This window comes from Manacus vitellinus, unplaced genomic scaffold (assembly GCF_001715985.3).
Source record: "Manacus vitellinus isolate BGI_N305 unplaced genomic scaffold, ASM171598v3 scaffold_15_pilon, whole genome shotgun sequence".
Taxonomy (NCBI): Eukaryota; Metazoa; Chordata; class Aves; order Passeriformes; family Pipridae; genus Manacus; species Manacus vitellinus.
Genome location: NW_021939122.1, coordinates 3,333,299 through 3,352,161, shown reverse-complemented (window position 1 = coordinate 3,352,161; position 18,863 = coordinate 3,333,299). Strand labels below are relative to the sequence as shown.

The window sequence follows — 18,863 nt, the reverse complement described above, 5'->3', positions numbered from 1 at the left end:
CTTTTGAGAAGTATTTTCTCTTAGATAAAATTTTGAAAGCCGAATTGATATTTGGTGTTTTTTTGAAAGCATCTATAGAAATAATATTACTGTTTGTCTTCACCTGTACATGACTTCTTTGTATTAAGAATTGGCTTGCAGATCCTAACGGGGGCAGTGAAGGAGAAGAACATATCCGGGGAATTATGGCTGAAGCAAGGAAAGTTGCAGAACTGTGTGAGGAGCCTAAAGAAAGAGATGATATCCTTCGTTCCTTGGGGGAAATCTCTGCTTTGACAGCCAAGTTGTCAGATCTGCGACGACAGTACGTATTAGTTTTATCCCCATTCATTTGTTTGAATTACTATCATTTTCCATTCACAATGCTGGGCAAGATCAGAATATTGATGATTAATTGGATTAATGATGATTAAAATAAAAGAAAAAGCCTAGCTTGCACTAGCTTCTTTAAAAGAAAAAAAAAGAGTAACTGAAGATGTTAGCATTACAATTACCTAGAAATATTTTCTTTCTACTGCCTATGGAATATTTGACAAGCAAACTGAAGCCAAAAGTGAGCTCATTTGTACTGTCAAAACAACGAGGTAATGGGAAATTTAAGTTTGTTTATACAGGCAGATGTCATCACTGTTTTTTGCAAAGCGGTTTACTAAATGTCAAAGTGGAATATCTACCACTTCCATCAGTGTTCTAAGCTGTAACTGCAAACTGTATAAAAGAGGTTGCTTGAGACTGGAGAGGAGAAATGGTTATTGTATGAACTGTGGTCTTCATCTAAGACCAGTTGGAATACGGAGATAAATATTTTTCTTGCTTCATTAGTTAGATAGTTTAATTGAGTTTTTCTTGAGCTTTAGGTGCTGCAGGTCTTAATGTGCTACTTCTTGTCAAGTTTATGTGTAGCCTTTGGCCTGGGGCTGCTTACTTTTCTGCTTGTAATCTGTATGGCATTATTGCAGTTGCTCATAAGACAGCCATGGATGTGGGAAATGAAGTCATACATCAGTTTTAGCAAGGACAGTACTATGCCTTTCCCCACCTTGGTGCTGTGTTGAACATATGTAATACCCAGGTACCACAGCAGGCAATTGCTCCTCAGAGTCTCAACTCAAGTGTCAAATTTAACCTTATTTAAAAAGTTGAAGTAACTTTCATTGTGTCTTCCTGCTGAATTTGAGACTATCTATAAATGATCTTTATAGGACTATACTTTTTTTTTTTAAATGTTTAGTGGGAAAGGTGACTCTCCTGAGGCCCGTGCACTGGCTAAGCAAATAGCTACATCACTTCAGAATTTACAGTCCAAAACAAACAGGGCTGTGGCAAATACTAGGCCAGTTAAAGCAGCTGTCCATTTGGAGGGCAAGATTGAACAAGCTCAGAGGTGGATAGACAATCCTACAGTTGCTGATCGGGGAGTAGGTAAGTGTTTCCATGTGTTCTTCCCCCCCAGTTTCACAATTAATTGTTAGTAATTTTTGTGGTGGAAACAATTGCTCCTGAGATGCTGAGGATGCATTGACTCTTCACTGATGTGGAGACTTGGAGATTTATAGCCAGCTCCTGGCTGAGAAATTACAGAATCAAGTTGGCCTGTGATTCTCTTTGTGTTGTGGAAAGAACAACTTTCCTATTCATTCCTAAAGAATAGGAGAACTTTTGCTGTACAGCGCACAAAGACAGGCTGCTCCTTGCTTTTATTATGCAAATATAGTGTCTTGAATTTGAATTTATACCTACTTCAGCAAATTGAGTAATTAAGTCCTTCAGAGAAGAGAAAAATATTCTTAAACCTGACCTAAAAATATCACTTCTTATATGGTTTCTGGGTTATCTGAGGAGAATGCTACTAATTAAAGAGAAAGGGGATCTGATAATCCAAGTATGCTATCAGTGTGGTTCAGGAGTTGCTGTACTGAGAGCTTATTGTAAACCATTTCAGAAATGTCTTGTTTATCTTCTCCTGATGTTATTGCAAGTAGATACATGAAGCTTGAAAACTGGATTGAGTAGTTTTTTCCACAACAGTCCAGCTGATCCCGATGACTGACTGGAAGCACACGTTATAAGAAGTGGTATAACTGCAAACCTTTAATACCTCTTTCTCACACTTCTCCCCATCTGTCCAGATAACTTCTGTTGTGTGAATAACCAATGACAGATCCTTGAACTAAAGATTGAATGATGTTGATAGCTTGGACATCTGTGAAGTCTAAATTTAAAGGAAACATTTTAAACAGAATAGTGGGGTTCTGTATTTTGCACTTGCTGATGAGTGGATTGCATTCAGAATGGGATGAATGAGAAGGTGGTAGATAGGTCTCCTAAGATGTTTTGACAGTGGCTGAAAACCTTCCTAATTTTGATCTTTCTCTTGAACATGATAACCTGTCAGGTGGTGGGCTCAAAAAACCATGAAACCTAAGTTTAATTTCTGTTATTTTTAGTTGAAAAGAAACAAAGGTAGCTTAAATCCTCTCTGAAGTCTAATGACCTAATAAATCATGAGGCTTGCATACATACTGGGGGCTTGCTGAAGAATTGAAGTTTCTCAACAGTCAGTTTAATCAAATGCTGGAGTAATACATGTGACAAAAATGTGTGTAGAGATGCAAGATGTGGCATGTCCCATAACTTTAATGTTTTTAGTTCAATAAAGAAAATTCTAACATGAGGTCATTGTATGCTTTTTTTCATTTAAATGTCTTTCACTTGCACTGGCACTTGGCAGGATATATTAAGATATATTAAGAATATAAATCAGATATGTTCTCTTTTCAGTCTGGACAGCACTTCTGGTAGAATTTAGCCTAATATTTTCAGTGCTATAATAACGGTAGAATCCTTCAGTGTTCTCTGCAGTAGTAGGGACTATGTTACAAATAATCCCGTGGGTTTGCTGGTAACCCAGGGCAGTGCTTCAACAAAAGCTAAACTCTGAAATAAAATAGAGGCATAATGTGTATTTTGTTTTATAAACATGTCAGCTACTTGACTAGTGTTGGCTGCTACAGATATTGACTTGCACTCCTATTCTGAATTACCTGAAGTAGTAATAATTGGCACATACAAACTAGGCAAGATGTACCAAAATAGTAAACTGGTGTGTGAAGCATTCTTGCTTGGCTGCACTTGACCTAGCAAAAGAGTAATTAGAAAACATCTTGGGACATTCCAACAGCACCAAACTTAGCTACACTGATAAGTTTTCTAAAATGATGGTGGCAGTGCTGAGTGATTCTTGGATAGTTTGGTACCGTGACAACTTCCTAAGTAATTTTGAGCTTGATCACAAAGTTGGATTGCATTAGCTTAAAATTATTCTTCTGTAGATCTTTGAGGGACTTAATATATGATGAGTTCTTTTAAAAGAATACTGCTGTTGTGTTATTGAAAGAGCAGAGAATTACATTCCTATGAAAGAGCAGGAAGTGTCTTTAAGTGAATGAAGGGAATCACCTATGCTAAAAATGATATTTTTTTTTTCCATTACAGAAAAACTTTCAGTTCACTGCAGAGCCTTTGTAAGGTGTTCCCTACCCCCTCCATCTCCTCCAATCCCAGATACTTGACACTTCTTACCCATGGTTTCTGGAATTCTCAGAGGGGGCATTCTGCTTTTTTTATTTATGGTTTCTACTTGGCTTTTCCTCTTGCTTCTGGTACTCATGTTCTGATGATTTGGGGGTGAATTGCAGTACTTGGAATTTGCAAGTGGTTTCTATTGGAGTTAACAGATTAGTTATGTCATGGTTAACTTCTGTCAGACCACCATAGTTAAAAAGGATGCATCTCTAGCCAGAGTTGCTGAATTAAGCAACTAAGAAACTGGAGAGAGTTGAATTCCTCTGTGGGTTTGATCTGCAATTCCTCAATGATAAACTGCAGAAGATCTCTTTCACCACCTAGAAAGGTGTTTTAAAAACCCCAAGAATTCTGATGTGTACATGTATGTGTCAATACTTCATGGTGCATCTGATTTGTACCCTCAGTCTTTTGTTCCCCCACATGCTGATGGAAGATGACTTGTTCCCCTGCAGGGCAGGCAGCGATCCGGGGGCTGGTTGCCGAAGGTCGCCGTTTAGCCAACGTCATGATGGGCCCTTACCGGCAGGACCTGCTCGCCAAGTGTGACCGTGTGGACCAGCTGGCTGCTCAGCTCGCTGACCTCGCTGCCAGAGGGGAGGGGGAGTCCCCTCAGGCCAGGGCAATTGCTGCTCAGCTTCAGGACTCATTGAAGGTACAAGTCTGCTCTCGTGCAGGCAAGCACACCATACACTGAAGCACTTGAGCTCCTCTGACCAAGTGCTTGTGTGTGTGAGGCATCAATAAAAAGAAAAGTGCTCCAAAAATCCTGTTGGGTTAGCTGAGATGTTTCAACCAAACTTTCTACAAAGACCTTGTTATCGTGCTTAGGGCTTAGTTCCAAATGAACAGTTTAACAGAAAAATAGAAGTCTCTTTTAAAAGAAAATAGTGTGCTAGCACTGCAAATTTGAGGGGCAAGATCTCAAATGGTGCTGTTCGTAGCTTCTAATGCTGCTTCCAGGAGTAGTATGTAAGCTTCGTGTATTTCAAATTATGTAAAAGGTAATTAATCATGATTTTAAGGTTATTTTATCTTAATGTCTGCTCTCGGAATGGGCTTTTTTTAACAAGAGGAGGTTTTATGGAATTTGAATCCCTACAAACTTTATACCCCTGTATCATATGCCAATAATTTTCCTGTATTTTAAGGATCTTAAAACACGGATGCAAGAGGCAATGACCCAGGAAGTTTCTGATGTCTTCAGTGACACCACAACTCCTATTAAACTGTTAGCTGTCGCAGCCACTGCTCCCTCTGATGCTCCCAACAGAGATGAGGCAAGTATACCCAGGTGGTCTTTTCCTTCCCATGGGAAGCTTCACTTAGTGTTTAATTTTACCTGAATTGGTATTTTGAAAAATAAACCAGTGTTCTGAAAAAAGAATTGGTATTTTTTTCTCAGGTTTCTGTTACATGTTTACTAATTCTGACAGCATAATGATTACTATGCAAATCTCTCTCTGAACTCTTGGAGACTGTGAATTGGATATCCCTGGAAACTCAGGATATCCCTGACTTCAGTAAATGGCAAAGATTTCTCCTTGTAATGTTGGTATCACATTGCCTTCAGCTGGCTAAAAATTCTTGTGCAAAAACTGCTGACACATTAGTTAGTGGATTTTATATCTCAGCATTACATAAGCTTATTACAATAGTCAAATTCATGCCAGGATTTATCAACAGATTCAACTTCTTCTCTTCCTGGATATTGTTTCCTGTACTTCAAAGCTACTGGCTGCACGTGAAGTATCTAAAACTCTGTGTGTGGCAGCTCTGTTTCTCTAGTTTGTTTTAAACATGATTAAAATTATTCCAAAGGCCTTGGAGAATTCAGCTTTATGACAGGATGGCTTTTTGTCAAAGTATTCTGTTCCTTGAAAGGACTGCGAAAGGAAGGAATTTTTTTCCAAGGTGAAACTTCAATTTTTAGGGTAAACTCCCTTATTTATCTTTTAAAATATAGTTACTTTTGGATTATGGGTTTGAAGATTAATATCTAGGAGCTAAAGTAGTTTTAACACAGTATTTGTTGCAGCAGTAGTCATCAGGAATGAATGAACTTAATACCTCAAAGCTATAAAATATATATGTATCCTTAGTTGCCCAACTGAGTCAGTAAAAAAAATCAAACACCTTCAAAGCTTTTGTGTCCTCTTGCATCCTCTCGGAATGAATGAAATGTGGATGTTATGAAGATGTCTCTGACACTTAGAAGAAATTGTGCATTCTGTTAGGAAGGTTTGGGCTTTTTTTTGATGTGTCTTCTCTTTTGACAACTAGGTGTTTGATGAAAGAGCAGCAAACTTTGAAAACCATGCTGCTAAACTGGGAGCTACAGCAGAAAAAGCAGCTGCAGTTGGAACTGCAAATAAAACTACTGTGGAGGGCATTCAGGCAACAGTGAAATCAGCAAGGGAACTTACCCCACAGGTTGGCTTCCTTGGGCTGGAAGGGCTGTTAAAAGGGCTGGGGATGACTTCTGGGGAATTTTCCTTGTGCTTCTTCTCTTGATGTTAATACCAGCAAGGAACATAGCACTGACAGTCTTAAAAGGGGAATGGAAAATATTTATATATATGATACCAAGTAGAACAAAATGATGATATTACATGTCTTACTCTTCAACTTCTCGACAAAAGTGTCTATGACTTAGACTTAAAAAGATTTTGAGGCTTAGTAAAATATGTAAGTGGAAAAAAATTGCTCTAGCACCCACTTCCACCTAAAATTTTGGTAGTGTAATAAATATTGTATTTTAATGCTTTCAGGAGTTGTTTGTAAGATATATTAGTATGTAACTGAAGTTCCAGAAAAAAGGATTTGTGCCAACAAATTCCAGAAGTATTGTAGATCTTCAAGCAGCTGGACGTTGCACTAGAATTAATGAACTAGTATTTCAAATGAGGAGCTACACATCCAGTCTTGAAAAACCAAATGCATTTTCAAGAATACGTGTGATGTTGATATATACTGATAATTAAAAATGTTTTTCGTTGCCAGGTAGTATCGGCTGCTCGTATCCTCCTGAGAAATCCTGGAAATCAAGCTGCTTATGAACATTTTGAGACCATGAAAAACCAGTGGATTGATAATGTAGAAAAAATGACAGGTAAAGTAGGAATTTTTGTTGAAGATCCTACCTGTGGCTAACTAGCTTGTGTAGATTTTTCTCCATTCTGTTTGGATTGATGAAACATGCATAAGAGTAATGACTGATTAAAAATAAGAGAAGTGGGAACATGGTCTCTGACTTGAGGAATATGTATATGTTACAGCATATGCAAAATAACTGGCTTCTGATGTGTTAATACTGAGCTGAGGGGAGCAAATAGCCCTTTAGTTCTCTTGTAGGAAAACCAGAATACCATTACTTTTTATTGCAATTGCTCTTCTAGCAGTATATCACTGTGACAACTTGAGGTTTTTTCTGTATAATCTTGGCATGTTGAAATAGGACAGATAAGTGAGGGTAAGAAAACATGTTTAAAATGTTGTTACAGCTTGATGAATGCAGTGAATAAAACAAAGCTGCTGATCTATTGAATCTTGCTGAGACACTGAAATGTTTCAGTCCTTCCCAAGTGCAGATCCTTTGCACTGAGCTACTAAACACCTGACTGTATACTACCTCCTTCTCCATCCCAATGATTAAATTGTGGGTATTGTAAATCTTACTGCTTTGTCACTATACATCACCCCTATGTAAAAGCACAGCAGAGGGATATTTCCTTTTGAATGAATGAGAGAGGTACAAAAAGTACTGAATGTGCTTAAAGAAATTTGGTGGCAGGAAGGAATCTCTGCTGCATATGCTGTATAAACCATTTCTTGACTGAAACAATGTTCCATGGTAGATGAGTAAGAGCTCAGGATGTGATTAGCAAGCTTCACCATGGCTGCTGTGACAGGGGTACCACACAACCAGAAGAATAACTGCAGTAGTACATTCAGTCTAATTTCCATGCCCTCTCCTGCTCTTCCCCAGACCCCAGTTTTAAAATACTTTTCTGGTTGTGAACTGTCTATAGAATACCAAATATCCCTTTCCACAGATGGAACTAGAACACTGATACGTTTAACTTTTATTTCAGGGTTGGTGGATGAAGCCATTGACACTAAATCTCTGCTGGATGCATCAGAAGAGGCTATTAAGAAAGACCTTGATAAATGTAAAGTTGCAATGGCCAACATGCAGCCTCAGATGCTGGTAGCTGGTGCCACCAGCATTGCCAGACGAGCAAACCGCATCCTGCTGGTGGCAAAGCGGGAGGTGGAAAACTCAGAAGACCCTAAATTTCGGGAGGCTGTTAAAGCAGCCTCTGATGAGCTAAGCAAAACTATATCACCCATGGTAATGGATGCTAAAGCTGTGGCAGGAAACATTTCTGACCCTGGTAAGGATTCAGTCAGCTAATTTAAGATGTACTTTTTACCGACTGAAGATGATGTGAACTAGTGCTCATTTTTTCTTGTACAGCTGTGTATCCTCTTTTATGCAAATATTGTATGCACTTAAATCTCACAGAATGATGAAATCAAGGTCACACCACTAACTGCTGAATCCTGCTCTTTTCAAATGCAGTCAAAGGCCTTTGGCATATTCAAGAAAAAAAGAATTCATCATTTTAGTTTGATATGTGATTTCATAATCTTAATTAGAAGTACTTGTTACTAGTTTTAAGTAGTACTACTTTCTATAAGAAAATTTAACATAATTTCTTTGATTGTGAAAGTTGTTCAGGAATTACTTTGGCTATTGATAGTGACTATTACTCAGCCTGCTTTATTTTATGCATGTTGCATATGACACTAACACTTCAAATGAGCAAGTCCACTGTAAACAATCGGGTAGTTTTTAAACACACATATAAGTGTACTTGGCAGAGTACATTATAGAAGTATTTTTGAGGGGTAGTGTTCTGAATATTATCAAACACTATTAAACTGGTACTGGGTTTTTCGTTCAGGTTTGCAGAAGAGTTTCTTGGATTCTGGATACAGAATTCTGGGAGCTGTGGCCAAAGTCAGAGAAGCCTTCCAGCCTCAGGAACCAGATTTTCCCCCTCCTCCTCCTGACCTTGAGCACCTTCATGTAAGTGCAGCATAGTTTGTAGTAAAATACAGGGTTGTCACTGATGTGTGGATTACACACTGAAATTACTTAAGTATATTTTTATTCCTTAGAAATAAAAGGTATTGTCAGGCCAACCATGTGTACAAGTAGCCTCAAGTCTAAAAAATACCAATCCAGCATTCAAAAGAAAAGATTAAAACATGGTATTTTCTTTAACAGGATGCACTTGAAAAACTGGAAAAAGGTTCAAGTCCGTACAATGATGTCTTGCCATGACACCATCCTTTACTCAGTCTGTTTTACTTTACTGTTGCCTTGCACTGAATAAGATTTTTGCCTTCCTTAGCTGACTGATGAGCTTGCTCCTCCCAAACCACCACTTCCAGAAGGTGAGGTTCCCCCGCCCAGACCACCACCACCTGAAGAAAAGGATGAAGAGTTCCCAGAGCAGAAAGCAGGAGAAGCAATTAACCAACCCATGATGATGGCTGCCAGACAGTTGCATGATGAAGCCAGGAAATGGTCTAGCAAGGTAAGAAGTTGTTGTGTTGTGCACTAAAAGGATTATCTTCTAACTTTAGTATCTGTGTGTTTCATCCAAATTCAGTTGTATTATGACAGGGTCTTCCATAGACCAAACAGTAAAAATACTGCAGTAGGAGGAATTAGAAACCCTTTCAAGTTCAAAGTGAACTAGGGTCAACTGTTCTAATACTTAGAATTGCTAGAATGCTTTATTAACATAGCCCTGGGAACACAAATATGCCTTGTATGCCAAGCTGTTTGTGATCCTTGCTGCTAGTATTGCCTAGAGAGCCACTAATACTTATGCCTGTGTGGGCTGACAAGCTGATTGCTATATATAAGTGACTTTGAAAAGTCTGTATGGATGTTGCAGATGCCAGCTGCAGGAATCATGTACTTGTTTGTCTTAATTCTGGAAGAAGCTGCAGGTTAATCTGGTGCATTTATGAGTGGAAAAGTGACCATATGTAAGTGGCCTGGTCTCATTCTTTGTTTGTAATAGGTCACATTTGCTATCAAGGCTGAAATCCCTAATTTCTTACCATTCCAGTGCTATGACAAAGTAGTGTGAATTCATCAATCTTGCAAATACTAATATAATTTTTTTTTCTTTTCTCTTTCTGCCCTCTGGCACCCCCTTCCCCAAAGAGCTACATTTTTCCTCTGGCAGAAGCTGAGTAAGAACTTCTGAGATTTAGGCTTCTGCAAGTGTAAATTAAAGAGTCAGAACTCAGCTTTTAAAATTTCCCCTTTTTTTCTCCACCAAGTTAGATGGTGAGTGAGGAGATAAACTTGAATAGTTTACAGAATCAACTTAAGTGCTTTGGCCTTAAGGAACATCTGTTTTGGAAGTACAGATAAAATACAAAAGAAGTTCTGCAAATCTGTTTGGGTGTCTCTTCCCCAAAATGAAAAGCTCTATTTCCCCTTTCCTTCTGTATATAGCAAAGACATGTTTATATTACTGAAGGGACAGTCCTGGAATGTATTGTTCATCTCAGAAGGTAGTTCTGAGGCTAAAAGCCTTAGTTTCAGCTTCCTAAAAGTGTTTTGATGTTGGAATCCCAGAATGGGTAACTTAACAATACAGAGTAGGTAATAAAATGCTTTTACCATACATAACTAAATTACCTATATATATATTATATGCATTCTAAATTAAGTAGTGCAACTGTTTAAATATTTATCAAAGCCAAGCAGCAGAACTTAAAATTCCTTGCAGATTATGAAAGAGATCTAAGATCAGAGATTTTAGATTATAAAACACTATTTTCATTGCTATATCTCTAATTTGAGACCAACAAACCAGCAAGTTAGAACAGCAATTGTCCTTCTAATTCTTTTTTTAGCAGTACCATTTTAGCAATAAAAGTTCAGTTATTCTGACAGTGTTTTGGGGGAATAAGTTTTAAAAACACTTCTGTAGTCTCTGAAGTCACTTTATTGGGTAGAAGAGGGATTGATGGACAGTGCTGAGGAATTTGGGTTAAACCTGGAAAGACAGAAATATAAGATCTTCTTCATACTAAATCACAACAGACTGTGTGTCAGCTGTCTTTTGCTCTTTTGCTGAATTACTTTAGTCTACTAAGGTAAGGTAGTTCACCTGTAGTAAAGTGTGGGGGTGTGAACAAGTACTTAGTCTTAAAAAATGTTGATAACATTCTTCGCTCTTGTAAGAATTAAAATCTATTTCTTTTTTCTCCTTCTTTATAAAAACTCCTGTTCACTGAGTGGCTTTCTGGGCTTTCATGTACTCCATTTCTGTCATGGAGCACAAACCAAACAATGTCTATTGCTTTAGTCTTCCCTGCCTTTTCCCCTAGTTTGGATAACTCATAGAACGTGGGATATTTGGAAACTTCATTAATTAAGACTTAAATATAAGCTGCCTTTGAAGGCGAGTTGATTTGGCCTTATGTAAGAGTTACCACTTCCAAAACTCCTGTGTGTTTTTGTTGGTGTAGATTGGGGTTTTTTTTCAATAAAAGGCAGTATCTTAAGCAAAACACAGTTGAAAATGCTAAGGTTTTGGTAAGGGTACCTTGACTTTTATCACACTTGTCTTTAGTTGAAGAAATACAGTTTGTAAACTTGTAGGCTATTTTTGTATTAAATGTTATTAATTCCTGTATTGTTATACCACTCACCTCTTCCTTGATCTACCCTAACACAATATATTTGCTTGAATCCTCTTTCTTTTTTTTTTGAAGGTAATGGATACAACATATTGTGGCAAAACAGTATCATATGTTTCATAATCCTCTTATTCTACTATTTCTCTTTCAGTCTTTTTTAAGAACTGTAATATTCATGGCATTCATAACATCCAGTGTCACCTCCTCTTTTCATAACCCAGTTTTGCTCTTTTACATGTTCTGTGATGTCAGTGCTCACTTCTACAGCCTTTCCCATCCCATCTTTTTTTTTTACTCTACAACAAGCAGTGTTAGTGGTTTTTCTGTGCTCCTGCTGCTGTCTCCTCTTATCACATACATGAACAGACTTCCATACAAAGCTTTCTATGTGCACAAAACCCACAGTCATCAGCTGCTGTGCCTGTTTCTGTGCAGTCAGAACAGCTTTCATTGAAAGAGAAAATCCATTCATTTCACCCTTGTCTTGCCAGAAAAATGTTGTTCTGTGAGTCAGCCTCTGTCTGTAGAAGCTGTATGCTCAGATGACAAATGTTCCTGCATATTTGAATTGTAAGTTCTTAATATTTTTGGTTACTTTGATTCACAGGTGAAATGTTTGTTTCTTTCTGCTAATCTTATATTCCTTCCCCTTCTCCCCCTGACCTGATCCTAGAGCTGCCTTGTCAGATCCTGAGAGGCCAAGAGGATGTTTTGGTCACTAAAACTGCTCAGTTTGTGCTCTTCTACCAAATTCTGCTTCTTGTACTAACTGTCCCCTGTTTCTCCACCCTTGCTGCCACCTGCAAAGCCTGATGTGACTGTGATTAATGAAGCGGCTGAGGCTGGTGTAGATGTAGATGAGGAGGATGATGCAGATGTTGAATTCACTCTCCCCTATGACACTGAAGATGATTACGAGCCTGAGCTGCTGTTAATGCCAACCAATCAGCCCGTTAACCAGCCCATTCTGGCTGCTGCTCAGTCTCTGCATCGAGAAGCAACCAAGTGGTCTAGTAAGGTACTCCTGAGTCCGCGGGGACTGATCCGCGTGCATCCGGCCATTTGGAACGTGACACATGTGCATCACTCTGATCCTGCCGGGCCGCCGTTCTGAATGAATAAGTGTGTCTGCACTTCATTTAAGGACTGAGAGTGGCTTCACCAACTTGCTAGATCTGTTTGTCAGTGCCGGATTGAAGCTTGATTTGGGTCACTTATTAATATTCGAAGGCTTCCTCTCCCTTTGCATCTGCCTGGTCTTCTTTGTTATGGCAGTTTTCAAATTGTAATAGGGGTTGTCTTTCCTCCTCCCTTCCTGTTCTTTTTTCCATTCATTTGGGCTACCTGGCAAGCCATGGTTAATGGTTTCTTAATGACTTCCAGATATAGCAGAGTATACAGCATTCAAGAAGTCATTTAAGGTGTCTGCTGTGCTTTGCCTCCATTGATGCCATCAATTACAATACTTTCCAGCAAGGAATGGCTTTGTATGGCAGTGTTCATGGAAGAGGACTGACTGCTGGCTTGCACTGGGCTGTATTGCAAATGCTGGTCTTGAGAGAATTCTCTAATGAAGAAGCTGCACTGAATGCTGTTAGCTCCTGATTTGAGATCGTGTCTATATGAAACCAGTGGAAATCTAACATGAGGTTCAGACATTCACAACTAGCCTGTCTCTTCTGTCTAAGCACAAATGTTTGCAAGACTGGGCACCTTTCATAGCATGCTGCAAAAAATAAGGTTGGTGTCCCATAACTAACAAAAGTTAGGGGTGTGTGTATATGTACATGTGTGTATTTACATAGATAGATATACTGAACTATTTTAATAAAAAGGGCTTTAAAAATGTTCTTGTCCTTTTCAGATTCTGATGCTTGGATAACTTGTTAGAGGGCTTCGTAAATGACACTGGTCCTAATTTCTTGATCCTTCTACGTGAAAACATGGAAAAGTTTTGTGTTATGTCATTTGCATCCTAACTGGTTATACTAGCAAAGTGTTTAGCTAATAGGTCACGGTCATGAATAGTTCAGCTTTTTGTGTCACCTATATCTGCAAAATGTCTGGGATATCTTCCTAAATTTGCTCATAGTGAGTCATGGAAGTGTGTGCACAGGGTTGAGAACACATGTGCTAAGTTGGGTTCTCGTTGTGTACTCTTTGCTGTGAACTTTGGCCATTAATTATGGAATAACACCAAGGAAAGAGTGTGCCAATACATAAACTCACCCTGGTAGTATTTCATCCGTGCAACAGGAATGCTTCAAGGCACCAGATAGTTCACATTTGACTAACAACTTTATACAAAGGGGAATAATATAAATACACTAAATATACTAACAGACTACTAACAATTGATCAGCTAGGTCTGCTTTCCCTTGCACTAGGTTTCTCTCTGGAACAGTGTTTAAGAAATGGTTTTGCCTTGGTCACAATTCATATTTCAAACATTTCTCATGTATTTCTGTGACTGTAATTTTTGATGTACAAGAAATTGGGATTTTAATGTAAGAAATATCACTAGATTATCTTTTGAACTACCATGTTCTTCTCTCCTGGAAGCTTTATTTTAAAGGGGGAGATTTTATCAAAAAGGAAGACTTATTTTCAAGGAATAACTTTTAAAAAAAGTAATCGTAGCATTTCACTTCCACATTACCTGTGACAAAAGTTTTGTATGTCAGATTCTCTTCCCTTTATCCTTTAGCATTACAGCAGCATAGCTTATGCTTTAACAACTTCAGTTTCATATGCCACCGAAAATCTTATGCTCAACTGTTACAACTATTTAACTTAATCAGTGCTATGTGGTTTATCAGGCTCTTTAGCACATTATTTAACTTTAAAAAGTGGGTTTCTGGGGAAATCTGAAATTTTGGGTGCTAATAACGTGCTTTATCTTAAAATCTAGTCAGCAGAGCAGTAACTCTCATTCCACGGACAAACTAACACTTTACAGCTTCCTTTTCAGTTTTGAAGCGAACTTTTCCCCTTAGTATTAGGAACAAAACTGCCAGAAACTGTAATTAGTGCAGATCCTCCCTGTTCCTTGAAGAAACCTCTTCTGTGTTCACAAATGGTTCTTCAGTCCTTAACTTCTTCCAAGTGTTGCCCCCAAACGCCGGCTGCCGTTGGGCTCCTGGCAGCCCCGTGGTGCCCTGCCGTGGTGCCTGACGCTGCGCTGTTGTTGTGTGCAGGGCAACGACATCATCGCGGCGGCCAAGCGGATGGCGCTGCTCATGGCCGAGATGTCGCGCCTGGTCCGGGGAGGCAGCGGGAACAAGCGGGCCCTCATCCAGTGTGCCAAGGATATCGCCAAGGCGTCGGACGAGGTGACGCGGTTGGCCAAGGAGGTGGCGAAGCAGTGCACGGACAAGCGCATTAGAACAAACCTCCTGCAGGTAACGAGTCCGCCTGCAAATGCCTCACACGGTTCTCTTGTTGTTCCTCTCGTAGCGTGGGTGAGCACAGGAGTCGTGCCAGTAAATCCTGTATCTGTTTGGCTTGTAAAGTTCTGTCAAGTTCTGGGTCTGCTTTTAGATCCCCTAGGAATATATGTTCTGTAAAGCTCGGATTTGATTGCACGTGAGTGAAAGATGCTCGTGGCCAAAGAGGATTTGAAAAATACTGGTAATACGAAATAATACTGAATATTTTGTATATTTCTCAATAGCACTGAAAAGTGTGAATACTGGTCTGTCCTAAGTCTGCATTGTTTTGTATTTCATCTACTCATTCCTTTGTATCAAAGAATAGTAGCAGAAATATAACACTCCTCTAGTTTTTTCAGTCTCAGCCAAATATATATGCATCATGCCATTCCTAACCAAGCATATCTGAGTAATATCTGGAAGAAAGGAAAAATGTTGGCTCCACCCCAAAAATTCCCAGAGCAAGTAAGATAAGATTCAAGTATCCTACCAATGTTCATCAGAAAGTCTTGGAAGGTTATAGGATCCCCTCTATCATATTCCTTTTCTAATAGTAAAAGAAAATAAAAAAGTGCATCTGAAAAAACCCCAGTAGATAATGCATGGGTTCAGTTCACAATGTGAAGTGGTTTTTATGCCCATTCCTTAGGTCTGTGAGAGAATCCCAACCATCAGTACACAGCTGAAAATTCTCTCCACTGTCAAAGCTACCATGCTGGGCAGGACTAATATCAGCGATGAAGAGTCGGAACAGGTAAGAGGTGTAACACCTGGTGGGTAGCCTGGAATTGTTCATCAGTGTTACGGAGAACAATAAACAACATGTTCTGTCAGATGTGTTCTGGGAACTCAGTGTTTGGAAGCTTACCTTAGCTGTTCAGTGAAGATAGTTTTAGAACAGCAGTTTGGTTTCTGGCTCAAAAGCTCAAAAGTTTATTAGAGGAACAAGGCAAAAAGCTACTGGGGTTCCGATGTTGCTGTGACCAACTTGGTAATTTCCCTGATTTGCCAGTGAAAAGCTGAGTGGCAGGCTGGACCTGGGAGGGGCAGGGGCGCCCTCGGGTGGATTCCGCGGAAAACGTTTATTTTCCAACATGGTCTCTACTCCCTGCAGCTCAGTTACCTTCCTAATGCATCTTTTCAGGTGAAATCCTTCTGATAAAGGTTATTCTACTTAGCCACGCTAAACACTTTTTAATTCAGATTTTGCACAAATATACAGCAAAGAACGGGAAAGCCTTGTTTTGAGTGGGGATAACACTTGTTGGTTTCTGTAGACTAGTTGCTTCACTTACTGTTTCATAGTTTAGGTCAGCAATTACCTGAATTAAGATGTTTGTACTAAGAGTCTTTGTGCACAAAGGGTTTCCACACTACTGTCCTAATCGTGGTATTTACTGACATATTGGAAAATTCTTCTTTTTCTTGACAGGCAACTGAGATGTTGGTTCATAATGCCCAGAATCTCATGCAGTCTGTGAAGGAAACTGTGAGAGAAGCTGAAGCAGCATCCATTAAGATAAGAACAGATGCTGGGTTCACTCTTCGCTGGGTCAGAAAAACCCCATGGTATCAGTAAACACTTGCCACATAAGTATTGTTTTCTGTAACATAAAATGCCTTTTTTTGGAAACAGAAGAGATATATGAACAGCAAAAGGTGCTGTATACATGAGCTTAAGATTAGCTTATGCTAATGCCCCATTCTAAGGGTATGAATTATAAGATAATGCATTTCAAATGTCTTTGGAACACATTTGATATCAAACACCTCAAATTTGCTGTCAACAGTAGACAGTTCTTATCATTTAATTTTTTTTGGTTTGCTTTTCAAGATTCTCTTAGTGAATACTGTACTCCCAGAAGCACATTTCAGTTATGCACTATATATTCCAGTAGTTCCCATGTGATGATATGAAACATGGACCTCACTTGAAGCTTGCCTTGAGAGTTTAGGACACTGTTGGTTACTTGGCAGTTTTTTAGGGACGAATCATTGATATAGAAACATTCAACTTTCCAACAGGATTTTAGCTGGCTGTTCTAAAACCATGCAGAAATGATGGTGTGGGGCTTTTAATTAAAAGAGGGGAGGTGGGGCAGCAGAACAGTTGTAAACTGAGGATTAAAATTCCATGTCTGAACTGATATTGGTTTTTTTTTTTGCTTTTGATTTTTGCCTGGCAACAGTGCTTTAACAAAAACTGGAGCTGTCTCTGTCACTCTGTAGGTAGGCATTCCAGAACTCTCGTACTGTACTGAAATGTTCTGCAGAGGATGTTAGTGGCACACTGTTGACACCTTAGGCCTTATGGCTGGAGACCTTAAATCATGGGACTCTTTCCTTGCTCAACTCAGCAATATATTGAGCTGAAACATCCTGGTTCTCTTAAGCTGACTGCACGTCGAGGACCAGAAAATGCCACATGCTGGCTCTTTCTTTTTGAAAACCAAATGAGCACATGCAATTATTCTTATTTCCCTCTTCTCTCCATCTGATGTTATTCCAGCTGCTCAAGGTGGAAATTAAAAGATAAAGATACTCGATTAAACAAGACCTTTAGCCTCACTGCCCTTGTTTTCAGCAATGCATAAGCTTTTTGAATCCTGAGCTCTGCAGGGTCCATGAAACTCTATTTAGGTAGTCTGATGGTCCCAGCAAATGGTGGTTCCTAATGCTACACATACCTCATTATTTTTACTGCTTTTGGAGTTTGGAGGCTGAAAATCTTTTTTCAAGTTCTAGTAATAGTGAATTGAACAAAGTGCTACTGCATCTTTTAAAAAAATCCCAAACAAAATGACAAGAATAAAACCCCCAAGCTCCCCCTCACTAAAATAGACCTGTGATTCTTTTATCCTTCCATAATTTAACATGCCTTCATATATATATATATATGTGCATACACATTGATTTAATTGCCTCGTAGTCTCTTTTGGCATTTGACAGAAAGGAAAACTTGTTTGAGTTTTTATACTTGCAAGGAATACTTGCAGACTTTGCCCAAATCAGCACTGACATCATAATACCCTTTTAATTTGCTGCAAATTGTTGCATGATCAAACCACCTTGAATAGAAGTGTCCTTGTGCAAAAACTGCTCAGTCTTAAAAGTTCAAAGGAAGAGACACAACACAGTCAACTGTCCTTTACCTCTCTGCAACAGTTATTCTACACTTGGATTTTCTCCCCTCCACCCCCTTTCATTGCACTGTTATCTAAAAAGGGAAGTTAAACTGTTGATAGTACATCTGCCTCAAAGTGACCTCAGCAAGAGAAGGCACATGTTCGTCTTTAATTTGCTCCTTGTGTCTGGGTATTATGAAATATGTGGTACTTAGGATCTTTCCTTAGTATTCTCTTCCTGCAGTTACCTGCAATGGGAAGAGAAGGGAAGGGGTGCCAGAGCCTTAACCTGGATGCATTTGGTTGGTTTATACCAGATCTTTAACGTAATTTTAATGTAGTAATTTCTATTTAATAGTAAATAACACTGAGTAAGTAGGGATTATTTTAAAGGGATTTTCTAAATAGTCTTCCTGTATTGCTTCTCAATGCTTCTCACATCCCCCTGTCCCAATTCAGGCTTCTCTGTGAGATTTTTTATTTTAGCATCACTGTTTAGTTGCTTGACTGATATTAATGCAATATTACTAATGCCTTTAATACATAATTGTTTATGCCAAAGATCACTTTTTGTTTATTGATGAATGTTTGCAGGAGAGTTATGAATCATGGTTGCCTTTGATATTCTTCTAGAATGTTTGCTCTAAGTTCTCAAACTGTTTTGTAGAAGCTGAGATACTTGTCCACCTTATGCAATTACTGCATTTTTGAAAACCATTGGTCTGCAGACCCAAAGTGCAGCAAAAATTTGAACAAGACCATGAATGTCACTTGGAAATGTTTTACCACTATAGAACTTTGTTTATAAACCAAAATGTATTGTATAGTCTAATGTTTTCAACCTTTCTTTGGTTCTGTTAAAACAATAAAAATGCCTTTGTACAAATGTCAGCCTGCGGGTGTTAATGATAATGGAGCAGTGGGTAATGCTGTAACAAGAAGAGTAGCAAAAAACTAAAGCAGCAGAAATACTAAAGCAAAA

The 18,863-nt window shown here is 38.8% G+C and overlaps 1 protein-coding gene across 1 annotated transcript in view; it reads left to right on the top strand.

The window, feature by feature from the left end:
- The window catches only part of VCL (vinculin), a 43,867-nt gene extending 25,100 nt beyond the window's left edge, over positions 1 to 18,767 (top strand). Inside the window, exons 10-21 of the mRNA XM_018069007.2 lie at positions 129 to 304; positions 1,232 to 1,422; positions 4,041 to 4,240; positions 4,737 to 4,865; positions 5,869 to 6,018; positions 6,589 to 6,697; positions 7,680 to 7,982; positions 8,556 to 8,680; positions 9,009 to 9,194; positions 14,523 to 14,726; positions 15,406 to 15,510; positions 16,189 to 18,767. Coding sequence (XP_017924496.1) covers positions 129 to 304; positions 1,232 to 1,422; positions 4,041 to 4,240; positions 4,737 to 4,865; positions 5,869 to 6,018; positions 6,589 to 6,697; positions 7,680 to 7,982; positions 8,556 to 8,680; positions 9,009 to 9,194; positions 14,523 to 14,726; positions 15,406 to 15,510; positions 16,189 to 16,335 — 2,025 coding nt within the window. The 3' untranslated portion in view covers positions 16,336 to 18,767. The remainder of the gene's footprint in view (positions 1 to 128; positions 305 to 1,231; positions 1,423 to 4,040; positions 4,241 to 4,736; positions 4,866 to 5,868; positions 6,019 to 6,588; positions 6,698 to 7,679; positions 7,983 to 8,555; positions 8,681 to 9,008; positions 9,195 to 14,522; positions 14,727 to 15,405; positions 15,511 to 16,188) is intronic.
- Positions 18,768 to 18,863: the final 96 nt, after the last annotated feature.